The 13,926-nt window shown below is 61.9% G+C and overlaps 2 protein-coding genes across 3 annotated transcripts in view; one reads left to right on the forward strand and one right to left on the reverse strand.

Annotated features, from left to right (window-relative positions):
* The window catches only part of TELO2 (telomere maintenance 2), an 8,619-nt gene extending 3,443 nt beyond the window's left edge, over positions 1-5,176 (forward strand). The window contains exons 6-20 of one of the 2 annotated variants that reach the window (XM_045283976.1): positions 280-348; positions 438-579; positions 673-809; positions 1,311-1,390; positions 1,542-1,643; positions 1,769-1,857; positions 2,053-2,144; positions 2,289-2,405; positions 2,488-2,559; positions 3,180-3,371; positions 3,541-3,632; positions 3,770-3,869; positions 3,982-4,046; positions 4,134-4,249; positions 4,621-5,176. In XM_045283976.1, the coding sequence (XP_045139911.1) occupies positions 280-348; positions 438-579; positions 673-809; positions 1,311-1,390; positions 1,542-1,643; positions 1,769-1,857; positions 2,053-2,144; positions 2,289-2,405; positions 2,488-2,559; positions 3,180-3,371; positions 3,541-3,632; positions 3,770-3,869; positions 3,982-4,046; positions 4,134-4,249; positions 4,621-4,724 (1,569 nt within the window). In that variant the 3' untranslated portion in view covers positions 4,725-5,176. Of the gene's footprint in view, positions 1-279; positions 349-437; positions 580-672; positions 810-1,310; positions 1,391-1,541; positions 1,644-1,768; positions 1,858-2,052; positions 2,145-2,288; positions 2,406-2,487; positions 2,560-3,179; positions 3,372-3,540; positions 3,633-3,769; positions 3,870-3,981; positions 4,047-4,133; positions 4,250-4,595 lie in introns of both variants that reach the window. The other variant, XM_045283979.1, reaches the window with a different exon arrangement.
* The window catches only part of IFT140 (intraflagellar transport 140), a 52,192-nt gene continuing 43,411 nt past the window's right edge, over positions 5,146-13,926 (reverse strand). The window contains exons 20-31 of the mRNA XM_004706140.2: positions 13,761-13,816; positions 13,500-13,690; positions 13,069-13,164; positions 12,835-12,967; positions 12,602-12,745; positions 11,933-12,061; positions 11,664-11,846; positions 11,275-11,481; positions 10,894-11,106; positions 10,648-10,814; positions 10,013-10,154; positions 5,146-5,776 (exon numbers count right to left, since the gene is read on the reverse strand). Coding sequence (XP_004706197.1) covers positions 5,576-5,776; positions 10,013-10,154; positions 10,648-10,814; positions 10,894-11,106; positions 11,275-11,481; positions 11,664-11,846; positions 11,933-12,061; positions 12,602-12,745; positions 12,835-12,967; positions 13,069-13,164; positions 13,500-13,690; positions 13,761-13,816 — 1,862 coding nt within the window. The 3' untranslated portion in view covers positions 5,146-5,575. The remainder of the gene's footprint in view (positions 5,777-10,012; positions 10,155-10,647; positions 10,815-10,893; positions 11,107-11,274; positions 11,482-11,663; positions 11,847-11,932; positions 12,062-12,601; positions 12,746-12,834; positions 12,968-13,068; positions 13,165-13,499; positions 13,691-13,760; positions 13,817-13,926) is intronic.

Raw genomic sequence — 13,926 nt, forward strand, 5'->3', positions numbered from 1 at the left:
CAGCGGCGCTCTGAGGGTGTGAGGAGACCTGTGAGAACTGGGGGCTGTGAACATGGGGGCGGTGGACTGAGAACATGGCAATGCTATGGGAATGTGTGGGGAGAAGAGGTGTAGGGGCATTGTGGGCCCCTTGGAAGGCCCAGCCCGTGAGCACTGATTGGGTGGGTGGAGTCTTCTTCACAGGGCCACGCTCTGTCCCCTGTGCCTGGAGCAGAGGTTCCCTGGAGACCCCGGCCGGCCGCAGCGCCTGCCTCACACAGAGCCCTGACTTTGTTGCAGACACCCATGCTGCAGAGCCTCCTGGGCTACCTGGCATCAGACAGCCAGCGGCGCCCTCTCCTCCTGCAGGTTTGCTGTCATGAACATCACTGTGAGGGGCAGGGGCGGGAACAGGAGAAGGGGACACTGGTGCTGACAGGTCAGGGCTGGCCTGACAGGTGCTGAAGGAGCTCCTGGAGACGTGGGGCAGCAGCAGCGCCGTGAAGCACGTGCCCCTGCCCCAGCAGCACCACGTGGGCAAGGCCATCCTTGTGTGCCTGGCACACCTGCAGGAGACGGAGCTGCAGGACAGCCACGAAGGTGAGCCATCGGCCTGGGGGCACCTGGGCTTGGGGCCATACCAGAGGGGTCCTTGGGGATGTGTTGAGCTTTAGGGCCACCTGATGCTTCCAGTGTTGCTGACCAGCATGATGGCAGGGGTGCAGAGCCACCTGGACAGCAGCCTGACGCCTGTGCGTCGCTTGGGCATGGTGGTGGCCGAGGTCCTCAGTGCCCGCCTACACCCCGAGGGCCCGCCCCTCAAGTTCCAGGTAAGGCTGCTCCCAGGCCTGCAGCAGACCTGCAAGCTGGTACAGGGCTCAGTGCTGAAATTGAAAGGCAGGTTTAGGTGGTAGGTTTGAGGGCCCCCACAGCCTGGTGGGGTTCCTGGGCTGGGACCCCATGGAGCAGATACCTATGGGGTTGGGGACGAGGTATGCCTGCCTGGATATGTCTGGGCTGGGCTCTGAAACAAGCAAGTTAGCTGCCCACCCCCTGGCATGGACAGCCTGGCCTGCCTTCCCACTGATGCACAGCACCAGGCCCTGGGCCACAGTGGGCAGGCCTCATCCTTCCTTCCCCCAGCTGGCCCACGTGGTCTGTGCATGGGCTTGGTCAGCCTGGGCCCAGGTGCTCTGCTCCCTTGGGGCGCAGTCTTTGTCTTGGGGAAGCTCACTCACGTGTCCGCGTGCCCTCCCGGGTCACAAATGCATCTGCGGGACGAGCGCACGGGCCCTGCTCCTTGGGCTGATCGCCTCTCTATGCACGCCCAGTACGAGGAAGACGAGCTGACCCGAGAGCTGCTGGCCTTGGTGGCTCCCCAGCCAGTTGACGGTGGTCCCGCCGCATCGGGGTGAGGTTCTTCTGGGCTAGGGCACGTGCTTGCTTCTGCAAGGCACCTCTGCCATGACGTGGGGTGGGGGAGGTGCTGCCTGGGCGCCTGGTGGGGTTGACAGAACCGCAGAGGGTTCTTGATGGGCGCCCTGCCCTGTGTCTCCCCAAAGCCTGTCTGCTGAGTCAGTTGCCACAGAAACCTCTGGCAATGAGAGCGGGGACACGGGCACGTCCCCTGTGCAGCCTGAGAGATCAGACTCCGACCTAGACAGGTGCGTGTCGCTCTTCCCCTGCCCTCTGGGATCTCCCCAGATGACCTCCCATCCCTCTGTCCCCCCCGTCCCCCGCTCTGCTGATCTTGCTCAGGGATCACCTGTGTCCTTGGTCTCTTTCACAGTGACGATGAGTTTGTCCCCTACGACATGTCAGGGGACAAGGAGCTAAGGAGCAGCAAGGCACCTGTGTATATTCGGGATTGCCTGGAAGGTGACCTGGCTGTGTGCACCCCACCCTTCCCTTGCTCACCCCTCCCCTGGCCGACCAAGGCTGGAAGCTGGGTTCTGAGCGAGTGGGTTCTGAGCCTAGGGGTGGGGTGTCCTGGCTCCTTCCCTCCCTCCCCCTCCCCCCCCACTCCTTGCCCTGCCCTGTCCTGAGGCAGTTGGCGCCTGTGGTTCTGCACAGCCCTGCGGACCTCAGAGGACTGGGAGCGCTGGGAGGCAGCGCTGCGGGCACTCGAAGGCCTGGTCTACCGCAGTCCTGCAGCCACCAGGGAGGTGAGCAGGTGCCCCACAGGTCAGGAGGGTTCTGGTGTGGGTGAGGCATGGAAGTGATGGCAGCTGGGATCTTAAGAAGGGGCCACTCCCTCTGGGAGCACCACCAGCGGGGCAGGGGGGCCCTGAGCAGGCTGCTTTGTGTAGGTGAGCGTGGAGTTGGCCCAGGTGCTGCTGCACCTGGAAGAGAAAACATGCGTGGTAGGCTTCGAAGGGCTGCGCAGAGGAGCCCTGGTCACCGTCACTGTCACAGACCCAGCCAGGGTGAGTGCTGTGTGCTGGTGGGTGGGTGAGGGCCTGCTGTCCTGCCTGGGCCGGGCCGACAGCCTGCCGTGTGCTGGTGCAGGTGGCAGAGTACCTGGCGGCGCAGTTCTACGCCCTGAACTACAGCCTGCGCCAGCGCCTGGACATCCTGGAGGTGAGCAGGGCGCACCTGCACCTGGGTGTGGGGCCAGGTCATCGTGCAGGGCAAGTCAGCTGGCCTTGGTTCTTGGCTGCCCCCCCCCCCCCATGAGTGAGCGCTGTGGCAGGACGGCACTGTGCCCCCTGGGGATCCCTGATGTGGGTCACCAGGTCTCTCTTCTGCTGTGCCAAGTGCCCGCGTCTACAGGGGCTCACTCCTGCCCCCTAGCTGTAGCCCTAAGGTCTAAGAGCCAGGGGCTTTCATCGCCACAGGTTCAAGGCAGTCTTGTGTGAGGCCTGCATGCAGGTGGGAAGCCTGGCCCCAGGAGCCCCAGCTCCTGAGACCCCGTCCTGGGACTGTGGGACACTAGGCTAGCTGCCCATCTGTCACCAGGAGCCACCACCTGACTTTGCTCCTCTACTGTGGGTTCCCAGGAGTGGTCGTGGCCCTGGGGAGATGGGCAGCAGGAGCCTGGTCCAGGGGAGGCATCTGCCTGCCCCCTCTAGGGCCAACCAGTAGGCACAGTTGGAGAGGGCCAGGCCCGCCCAGCCCCACCTCCATTTCCGGTCTCAGCCTCAGTGCGTGTATGTGACCCAGAACGTGGAGGACAGTGGAGCTGCCCGTCTCTCCTGCAGGTCCTGACTCTGGCTGCCCAGGAGCTGTCTCGGCCGGGGCGCAGCAGCACAGCATCCCTGCAGTCCCCCGCAGTACCTGCTGGCCAAGGCACGCGAACCCTACCCGCCTCCCCACCCAGTGGAGAGCCACCTGCTGACTGGCGGGCAGTGGTGGAGGAGCGAGTCAGGAGCAAGACCCGGCGCCTCTCCCAGGTGGGCTGCTGTTCGAGGGACAGGACAGTGGGCTGTCACAGTGGGGGTGGGCCAGACAGCTCACCTGCAGGCACGTCCGTCCTCCACTCCCCACCCCTGAGGCACCAGCCTGCTGTGGGATCATGACGGCGGCGGCGGCTTGTCCTCAGAAAGTGTTTCGTCTCGACAGTGCCCCTTCAAGCCACCCCCAGCATGCGGCCCCAACGAGTTCTGCGCCGTGGCCGGCTGCTTCTTCTTCCCACTCATCCAGCGCTTTGACAGGTGGGGGCTCTGAGTGTGGGCCATGGGCTACAATAGGTGGGGGGCTGGGGCCATGGGCTCCCACAGCTGGGGGTTGTGCTACGGGCTTCCACAAGTGAACTAGCCCTATGTGCCCACCACTGGCTTCTATGCTGTAGGCCTCTGGTGACCTTCGACCTTCTGGGCAATGACCACTTGGTCCTGGGCCAGCTGACCCGCACCCTGGGGTCCCTGATGTACTTGGCTGTGAACACCACCGTGAGTGGGAGACCCGCCTCTGTCACCTGTGTCCCCCAGGGCGTGGGGCTGGGCAGGATGCTCTGGTTTGTCCCATGTCCTCACGTTCCCACGTCCTGCCCACTGTCCCCAGGTGGCTGTGCCCATGGCCAAGGCACTGCTGGGTTTTGTGTGGGCCCTGCGCTTCCATACCGACACGTGAGTTGTCTCTGGGGTCTAAGGGTGGGGCTGCACCTGGCGGGCAGCTGGGGGAGCACTGCCTCACACCTGGCCCTCCCCCCCCAGCTATGTGCGCCAGGGCCTGTTGTCCGCCATGGCGTCTGTCCTGCTGAGCGTGCCCGCTGAGCGGCTGCTGGAGGAACTGCTGGAAGAGCTTCTGGAGGCCCGGGCTTGGCTGGCCGGTGAGGCGTGCACGCGGCCCCCAGAGGGCAGTGGGGGGTGTCTGGACCCCTTGACCAGGGCGCTTGGTTCTGCTGATGCGAGGGGTGGTCCTTGGAAACCTTGGTAGCAGTTATAGGAGGCACTGGGGTGTGGAGGGGCCCTGGATGTGGATTGGAGTGGAGGAGGTTGGTTTATCAGGGGGAGGGTCCCCAGCGCTTCCCTCGGTAGTGGCAGGGAGCTTTCCTCATGGTGGTCCCAGGTTGTAGCTCTGTGTTGGCTCCTGCCTGGGCTCCCAGGGAACACCCTGGGGTAGGCTGGGCTCTGGAGGGGTGTCTGCAGACTGTCCTACTCTGCTGTGCCCAACAGGCCTGCCCACTCCTTTGCCCGGCAGATGTGGCTGAGGAGGACCCTGACGGGGACTGCAGGGCACTGGCCGTTCGGGCGCTGCTGCTCACTGAGAAGCTCAGGGACCCGCTGCTCCCTCGTCCGCCCTAGCCCCTCGCTGGGACAGCCTGTGGGACCCCGGCTTGCGGAGGCCGCCAAACCCTGGCTGCTGACCTGGGTTAGCCTCAGCCCTGGACAGAGCTGACCTAGTGCCTGCCCAGCCAGCCGAGTGGTAGGCTCAAGACCTGCAGGAACCCAGTGGTAGCCAGAGCCTGCCTACCTTGCGTACCTGGGCACTGCCGCTTAGATCAGGGCTGGGCAGGAACCCAGAGGATCCACAAGGGGGCACTGCTGCCCAGTCCCACACCCCTCGTGGGCCCATGTTCCACCCGCCCTTGCCCACTGGACTCTGCAAGGGAGGTGTTGGTCACAGGAGCTCCCCCCCCAGGTTTCTGGGCTCAGGCCGCTTGGCTGGGCTGGCCCTAGTTCCGCCTGGGGAGCCTTAAGAGCCAGGGAAGGGGTGGCACACAGCCTTGGACAAAATATACTTTATTGCAGTCGTAGAAAAGTGGTTTTATGGTGGTGGCCGAGGGTGGAAGGAGGGCCCTTGGGAACCCACAGCTGTCCTGGCACCTGGGTGACAGTGATCAGAACAGCTATGCTTTTCAGCTGTGCCACTGGTTCAAGTTCTAGAAGCTTCTCAGGCCCTGCAGCTCAGATAATGTCATGGGAAAGTAAAGCCAGCTCCCAGGTGGGCACCTTCCCACCAAGGCCTGAGGGTGGAAGCCCTGGGTGGATGACCTAGAATGCCCTATATCTCTAGCTGGGTCGGGGTGGGGGGGAGGGAAAGCCCCTGGGCCCCGCCCTGTGTCCATATCCAAGACGAGCGTGTGGTGAAAGCGTGTGTCTGCCCATCAGGTCAGGTGTTTGCCGCTCCCGACCACAGGTCCTGGAAGGGGTGGTCAGGAGTCGTTGTCCACCTCTTCCACCACCTCATCCTCCCCGTGGTCCTCGGCACTGCTGTGGGCGACACAGCCAGGGCCCAGGCGGGTCAGGGGGAGGCCTAGGCCCTGGTGCACAGCATCCGCAGTGCGCTGGCTCACGTAGTAGGGCAGGTTGGCCGCTGGCAGCCTCTTGCGCATCTCCTCCAGGTACTTGTAGGCCTGCATCAGACAGGGCAGCAGTATGGTCAGGAGGCCTGACTCGCTGTGCTCTCTGAAGATAACCCAGGGTTGTACCACCCAGGTCTGCCGGGCCACACGCAGCTGCAAGGACAGGCTGGCGCCTGTGCGCTGTGCTGACACCTGGGGCCCATACCGACACCTGGGGGCATGCATTCCTGCCTAGGAGACACACCAAGCAGGTGTGGAACATCAGGCTGCCCCCCTAGGGCACTGCTGTCCCCTCAGGATGTGCCCAGCACACCTAGTGGCTCTTCATCCCGAGGTAGAGTCTGTGTATCTAGAGATGACAAAATCGAAGTTACTGTTCTGACCGTGAGAGCTAGACTAGAGCCAGGAGTGCAAGGTGAAGATGGGGGTCAATCGTGAGGGGCTCCAGAGCCCCTGAAGAACTCCTGGTCTCAGGGACCCTCATTCAGATGCATCTCCCCGTCATTGCACACTAGCTTTCCCCCGGGAGCAGCTGGTGGGTTTGCAGCCGAGAGCTCCAACCACGGAGCTCAAGGGCTGGGACTTAGACATGCCACGGAGGACTGTGTACAGAGCTGAGCCTCATAGACCAACCTGCCCCTCCTGCATGAGCACACACTGACCTCGTCCTTCTGGAAGAGGGTCTCAGACACACCCTGCTGTACCCCTGAAGAGTCCCGAGGCGGGGTGGAGGTGCCCTAGTGAAGGGTGGTCACAGGCTTGGGGATGGGTGGGTTAGGGCGGTGAAGAAGCCTGTAAGCCCTCTCCCAACTTCATCATCATCTGAGCCAATGCAGGGACCAATTGACGCCCGATTCATTACTGTCGGCATGTGGCAAAGACACCCAACCAAACGTTGCCAGCTGGAGCTTCAACAACCCAATGACTCTGATGCTCTTCCTGCCCTTTTCCCTAATTAGTCTACCGCTATTTGCATAAACTGGCACCACCCCCACCCCTCACTAGCAAAATCCAGCCCTGGCCCAGCCCCTCCCGTGGTGAGCACCCTCTGTTTCCTCCCTTTCCCTGGTAGAAGCACTCTTGGTGGGAGAATAACTGCTAAGGGGGAGCTGTGTTGGGGGCAGCCTGCAGAAGGAATTCAGGAATATGTGGGACATGGATCAGGGCAGGAAATGAGACAGGACCAGGATAAGCGGCTGGGTCAAGAGGGCAGGCAGGGCCTCATCCCTAGGTCCCTTAGCACCCAGGCTGTTTTGTAAATAGGTCACAGAAGACATTTCCAGAAGGAAGGCTGGTCACCAAAAGCACTTTGTAAAGCCACAAGCCTGTCCAGACCTCTGCCAGTAATGCTCTGAGAAGGGGGTTGGGGATTGGCTATGTGTGTGTGAGCCAGGGAGATAGGACCCCCCTACCCAGAAGAGAATGCATGCTGGTACTTCCTCAGTGTGTCACGGTTGTGTTTGAATCCCATAGGTGCAGCCTGGGTGTCTGGTCCAATTTTGTTTTTATCACAAGAGAAAGGGCCCGGGGTGGGGGGAGGTGTGTAGGGACCTGGAAGAGTATCTTCTGATCTCAGGCTGGGAGGAAAAGCTCTTTATAGCCACGTTCCCTGGAATTGCATTTTGGAAGCAGCAGCCCAGCGAGACTAACATTCACCCAGCAACATGTCTAACCCTAATCTGCCATTAACGGGTGCACAGGGAGAGAACGCTGGTCCCTGGGGTCACCCCCACTGGCTTCACAAGAGGGCCGGGGCGGGGTGCTCAGCTGGCGGGTGGAGACCTGCTGCAGGCCCCTGGGTTTTGGCAGGGCTGGTGAGAGGGTCCTTGGAGGGGAGAGGGTGGGGTGGATGTCTGCTGCTATGCACAGACACGTGACTGCCAGGACCAAGGAGGACCTTGTGGCAGTGACCTCTTCAAGGGGCAACACCTCTAAGCTGCAGGGCTGGGGGGAGGGGCCGTCCACATTCAGAAGAAGGGGATTTGGGACAGTTTCCACTTTGTTAGGACAGGTGTATCCTGAGCAGTGAGAAGTCACATGGGAACCCTAAACTGCTGGCTTTGAGGGCCGTAGTCTGAGCATGAGAGAAGACTGTAGAAGGGGGCAGCGCCGATGTCTAGCGCAGATTCTGCCCAGATACGTGGTTAGCCAGGTGCTAGCCACGTGGTGGCAGGAGAGACCCAAGAAGAAGGGCAAAAACACAAGGTGGTGAGCAGGGATCTCGCTGGGCAGCTGTCCACTGTGCGCCAGGGCAAGGGTTGGTGTGACACTGATTTCCGACTGACACAAACGGTGAATGAGGAGGGACTGAGGCAGTGGGATTGTGTTGCCGAAGAACGAGCAGTCCAAGCAGAACGTGTCTTAGAGGCAAGGATGGTGGGACTTGGTCTCCTGTGCTTTGGAAATGTCACCAGGAGAGCCCAGTCCCTGGAGAAAGACGGCGGGCTTGGCAGTGGAAAAGAGGAAGGCCCTCCACCCGGTGGACGCACCCACGGGCTCAAACAGAAGAACCCGTGTGAGGCAGGTTTGCCCGTCAGCCGCTGAACCGGGCCGACCTGAAGGCGCCTGGCCACGAGAACAGAGAACAGCAGAGGAGCGCCGTGCTCAGCAGGGAAGCATCGCAGGGTCCAGAGGCTCTACAGTGGGTGAGTCACAGTGTCCAGGGTGTGCCGACAAGTGACTGGGCCGAAGAACAGGAAAACTTGATCCACAGCAGAGAAAGGACCAGTCACAGAACCCTGCCGGTGAGGCCGGACGTCAGAACTGGCGGGGCAGACTAGAGTAGCAGTGAGAGCTGTGCCCAAGGGGTCGGGCAAATGAACAGATGGGAATCAATTCGCCTGTAAGGAAATGCCCAAGAGCTTTGAAAACGACGACAAAATGTGCCCTAGTTAGGGGTGGGTGGGGTGGCAGGGCACAGTGGCATACAGAATGGTGGTAAGTAATGGGGAGAAGGAGCAGAGGGGGAGCTACAGGAGGTGCAGGCTCCACCCCATCGAGTTGAAAAGTTTGGTTGAGTACCTCTGTCCCAGGCGACAGTGATGCCACGAAGCAGGGAAAGGTACCGAAAATAAACTCGTCCACTGAACCAGAGTCGACTCGGATGCTGAAATTAGCAGAGACGCCAGGGAAAGAAGCCAAACCTCGTGGCCAATGGCAAGAAGGTAGAGGCAGGTACGAGGATGGCGAGAGCGCGGACGGCGAGGTGGAAATGACACGCTGAGGGGAGCCGACCAAACAACCAAGTTCACTGCCAGCCGATCGGCGCCGACTCGGCAGCCCTAGGACAGGGTAGAGCTGCCCCTGTGGGCTTTCGAGACTAACTCTGCACAGGAGTAGGGAGCCCCGTCTGTCTCCCACAAGAGTAGGTCCTGTGAAAGGCAAAATGGGCACCCTTGCTCAAGACAGCAAGACCCACAAGCCAAAAGGAAGACCAAGACAAACTGGCATAGGAAAGCTGCGACTGCGGTGGCAGTCGGGTGGGAGCGTGTCTGCTGAGCCTCGGTGCCCAGTGCCTCTTACGAAGATGCCGGTGAGAAGATTGGTGCACATCATCTACCTAGAAACGCGTTAATCTATTTAGCTTCCTCACGCCGCGGCCCTTTCATGCAGTTTCCTCATGTGGTGGTGATCCCCCCACCAACCATAGAATTATTTTCATTGCTACCTCATCACCGTCATTTTGCTACTGTTATGAATTGGGCGACCCCTGTGAAAGGGTCGTTTGACCCCCAAAAGGGTTGTGACCCGCAGGTTGAGAACCGCTTGTCTAGATATATGCAGAACAAAGCGTTGAGCGAAAGGCTTTTATGGTCAGAGAATAGATAGATTTCTGAAGTCGACAAAGGGGCTAAGGGTCATTATCCACAAAGATCTCTTCATGTTTGCTGGTCAACAAAACACAGGCTGAGATGCCCTGCCCCTTTGGTTATCCTGGGAAGGGCAAATCAGAACCACTACAGGCCCCTCACCATGGCGGAAACAGAAATCACAGACAATGCCAAGTGCCTACAAAGAGGCCAAGTGACGAACCTGCACATACGGCCAGTGGCCGTGCCAATGATGCCACCGCTTTTGAAAAAGTCCCGCAATTTCTTACAAAGCTGTGACCCAGCAATATAGCCCCCAGCTGTCTTAGCAAGTGGGTTGCAAACCTGTGTCCCCCACAAAAATCTGTCAGCAAATGCCCTCCCAGCATGAGAAAGTTTCTAAACAAGTAAGAGCCCCCAAACCCAGGTGGTGCTTGCCCGTGGCACCCCCAGGACCTGCCGGCAGCCCCAGTCTCACCGCCTGGTGCTCCCCCTGCTGCAGGAAGTGCTCCACCAGGAAACCCAAGATGTCCCCAACGCGGACGATGCTTTCCAGGCCCGGCTCCTCCAGCAGCAGCTCGCACTGCCGCACAGCCTCCGTGGTGTCCTCAGCGTAGGTCCTGTGGGCAGAGGTTCCATGAGCCCTCACCCTGAGCCCTGCGTGCTGCCCAGCTAAGGGTCTCCTGACTTGGAGGTGTGGCTTCCAGGAGACAGGTGTGTGTGTGTGTGTGGGTCATCCTGTGGGCCCAGGGACCCTAAGGCACAACCAGCAGGGCTTTGAGCCCAGAGCTGGGGAGATGGAGACCTGTCGGGGGACAGGTGAGGTCTGGATGGGGCGGGGCAGGCCTGGACGCAGCAAGGTGGCTAAAGGGCTGGGAAAAGACAGCCTCACATGGGCTGCTAAGCAGAGCCGGAGCCTGGAAGGAGGGTTGGGGGTGCTTGGACCATCATCCCTGTATGTCCCTGAGCAGGGACGGGTCCTGCTGATGCCCAGAGCTGACACACTTTTCTCCCAGATTGCATCAGTGTTTCTGGAACAAGCTCACCTAGAGAGCGTGTACCCCCGCCCCAGTGGCCCCCCTAGGAGGCTGGGAAGCTGCTGGCCGGGCGCACCTGCGTGCCTGGATGAAGCGCTTCACCAGTGTCATCTTGCTCTGCAGCTGGGCCAGCTGGGCCTCCTGGTCCAAGGGGTTCTTGGCCTTGGCCTTGGACAGGCACTTGTAGGCCTCGGTCAGCGCGCCGTGGGCTTTGTCGTAGTTCTGGTACTCATCAATTTCCACCTGCGTGGAAGGGACGCTCAGACCCTGTGGCACGCCCCCCAGAAGCCCCTCCATCCCGGTCCCCTGGGAGGGTGGGCACCTGGGCACAGGCATCATAAAAGCCAGCCAGGAGGTCCAGGGCCCGGCCCTTGGTGTAGAAGCTGATGATGTTCTTCATGATCTCGGGCTCCTTGCGCCAGTCCAGAGACTGCAGGTAGTTGGCTGCCATGACGTAGAGCTCCTTCTGCCGGGACACGCCCGCGAAGAATACGATCCTCTCTGTGTCCCCGGACTTGAGCAGCGCCCTCATGGCCTGGGCAGGGACCGTGGGTGGTCAGTACAAGGCCTTGGACTGGCTGGGGTGGGGCGAGGTGGGGTGCGGGTGCCAGCTTGGTGGGGCAGGAGGAACGGAAGGTGCTAGCTGGTGTGCCCGGCATGGGCAGACAACCGCGAGGCAGGCCTGGCCCCTGGCGGCGCTCACCTTCAGCTTGTTGCCAGCCTGTGTGTACTTCTTGGTGGCCAGGTGGTAGCTGCCCTGGCGCATGCAGCAGTTGGCCACCTGCTCCAGCAGCTCCCGCCGCGCCGCTTCCGACAGCTCTGGCGAGTCCTTGGCCACGGTCATCTTCTCAGCCATCTCCTCAGTGATGGTCATGTTCTGCTCCAGGCACAGCTGCAGGGCCTCATGGTACTGTGGGGGCCCAGATGCGGGCTGGGTTGCAGGGGTTGATGGCCCCACCCTCCCAGGAAAGAGGGAGTCCACCTAGGGAGGGGGCAGCTTCCCTGATGGTAAGGGCATTGACTGGGCAGCTGTCCTGCATGGTGTGAGGGGGGGCGGGCCGGCTGGAGGGAGGGGGGGGCAGGTCCTGGCACCTTCTTGGCGGCCAGCAGCAGCTCCACGGCCTTCTCATACTGACTGTGCTCGGTGAAGAAGTCGGAGCAGCGGGCCAGCAGCTCAGGGTCTGACTTCTCGTCCAGGTCCTCAGCGATGAGCTGCAGGGCCACGAACTGCTGGGTGGCGAAGGCCAGCTCCAGGGCCTTGGAGAAGTAGCCAGCCTGTGGGCCAACCGGGTCTGAGTGGTCCCTGCAGGACCTTGCGTGCGTCCCCACCCTCCCGGTTCCCCCTGAAGGGCGGCGCCCACCTTGTGGTACAGCATGACCGCCCGGTCCATCTGCTCCCCCTTTTCCTCATAGAAGCGAGCCACCTCGATCATTTCCTTTGGGGAGCTCAGGAGGGCTAGGTTCATGAGCTGGTCGTCCAGGCCGTTCTCCTGCAGGGGGGGTGGGGAGGTGGGGGTGAGGGCCAGCCTGTGAGCAGGACATCAGACTGTTGTAGTCACGAATCTGGACGGAGATGCCTGCTGGGAAGGCTCACCATGCTGGGCTGGTTCTGGAGCTAAGAGTGGGGCTGGCACCTGGTGATGGGTGCTGGCCCCATTGGGCTGTGTCTACACACACACACACACCAGAAACAGGGAGGGGATGAGTCCTAACTGCTGGGGCCTTTGTGTTGTCCAGGGGGCAGTGTGGGTGTGGCCAGGACACGGAGTGAAGTGACAACCAGCCCAGGGCGTCTGGGGCCACCAGAGGCTGGCTGGGAGGGGACAGGACCCTCCCCTAGCCCTCTGAGGGTGCGGGCCCCACGGAATCAGCTTTTAGACTTGAGTAGGGACATCTGGTGTTTGCGGTCCCCTGCTCTGCGCTGTCACGGCGACCCCGGGACGCACACAACGGTGGTGTCAACCGAAGGCCCCGTCTATAGACTCCCCCACCCCCACGCCCGCAGGGAAGAGCGTGCGCCCAGGCCCCACCTTGCAGAGGCGGATGGCGTTGTTGAAGGCCTGCGCGCGCGTGTAAAAGTGCACGGCCTGCCGGACCTCCTCCTGGGTCTCGTACTGCCGCGCCACGTGGTAGGACGCTGCCCAGTTCCCGGTTTCGCTGGCTATCTCCGCTGCCTGTGGGCAGCAAGTGGCATAGGCTGGGCCCCCCTAGGCCCGTCGGCCCGCCCCCGGGGCGCGCCCCCGCCCCCGCCCCCCACGCCCACCTTCTGGGTGTTGCCCTGGAAGCAGTGGATGCGCACGAGCGAGAAGTAGTCCTGCGCCAGCTCGTAGTAGCGCAGCGCCGCCTCCATCTCGGCCTGGCTCTCCAGGTACTGCGCCCACCAGCGCCACAGCATCCTGCGGGCCGCTCGGCTCAGCCCGGCCCCCCACCTCACCCCCTTGCCCCGCCTCCTGCCCCCTCCTCCGCGGCAGACCCCACCCGCTCGCCCCCCACCCACTTGTCGCGCATCCTGTTGATGTAGAGCTCCAGGGACTGCAGGTCCTCCGACAGCATCCGGGGCACCTCGAAGTGGTGCGTGTCCGACTTCTCATAGCTGGAGGACACAGAGGTTTCAGTCCCTGAGAGCCGGCGCTGGGGCGTGGGGGCGGGGGGCCTCTGCACGTGCATCCCAGGTCAGGGGGGTCTGGGTAAAGAGGGCCCCATTGGTGGCAGGTTGGGCCCTGCCAGGGTGCTGGCACACACCGGCTGACTCCAGGCCTGGAGGAAGACGAGCCTCTTTCCAGGACTCAGGAAGGGGGACTGTCCTCAAGCTTACCCCAGTGCCTCCTCCCATCATGGGCTCCCTACGGGGCCCGGACCCCACCCTGCACCTCAAAGGGACTGTGCCATGCCCCCCCAGGACCCCACACCTCCCTCCTGCCTGCTCACTAGCTGACGGCCAGGCTGCGCTCGGAGCTGGCCTCCTGGTGCTTGGCGTAGTTGTAATAGGTGGTGCGCAAGTGGATGCGGTCCTGCCGCTCGGCCACCTCCACGGCCTTCTGCCACTGGCCAGAGGCCTGGTAGAACTTGTTCAGGAGGTCGTAGCGCCTGCACTTCTTGTAGAGCTGCTCCGCGTCCTCCTGCCGGGCACAGGACCACTGTCAGAGACCTCCCCTCCACCCCCGGCCCAGAAGAGAGGGGGTGCATCACAGTGTCGCAGAGCCTGGGACAAGGCCAGGAGGGGATGCAGATGGGTAGGACTGAGCCTGAGATGGGGGTGGGGGTTTGAACCGCCCAATGCAGAGCTAACCATCTGAAAGGTAACCCCTCCCACCTGAATCACAGTACAAATCTCATTAAAAAAGGGGGTGTTGAC

Source organism: Echinops telfairi, unplaced genomic scaffold, assembly GCF_000313985.2.
Source record: "Echinops telfairi isolate 266 unplaced genomic scaffold, ASM31398v2 ScPeMD7_5;HRSCAF=22, whole genome shotgun sequence".
Classification (NCBI taxonomy): Eukaryota; Metazoa; Chordata; class Mammalia; order Afrosoricida; family Tenrecidae; genus Echinops; species Echinops telfairi.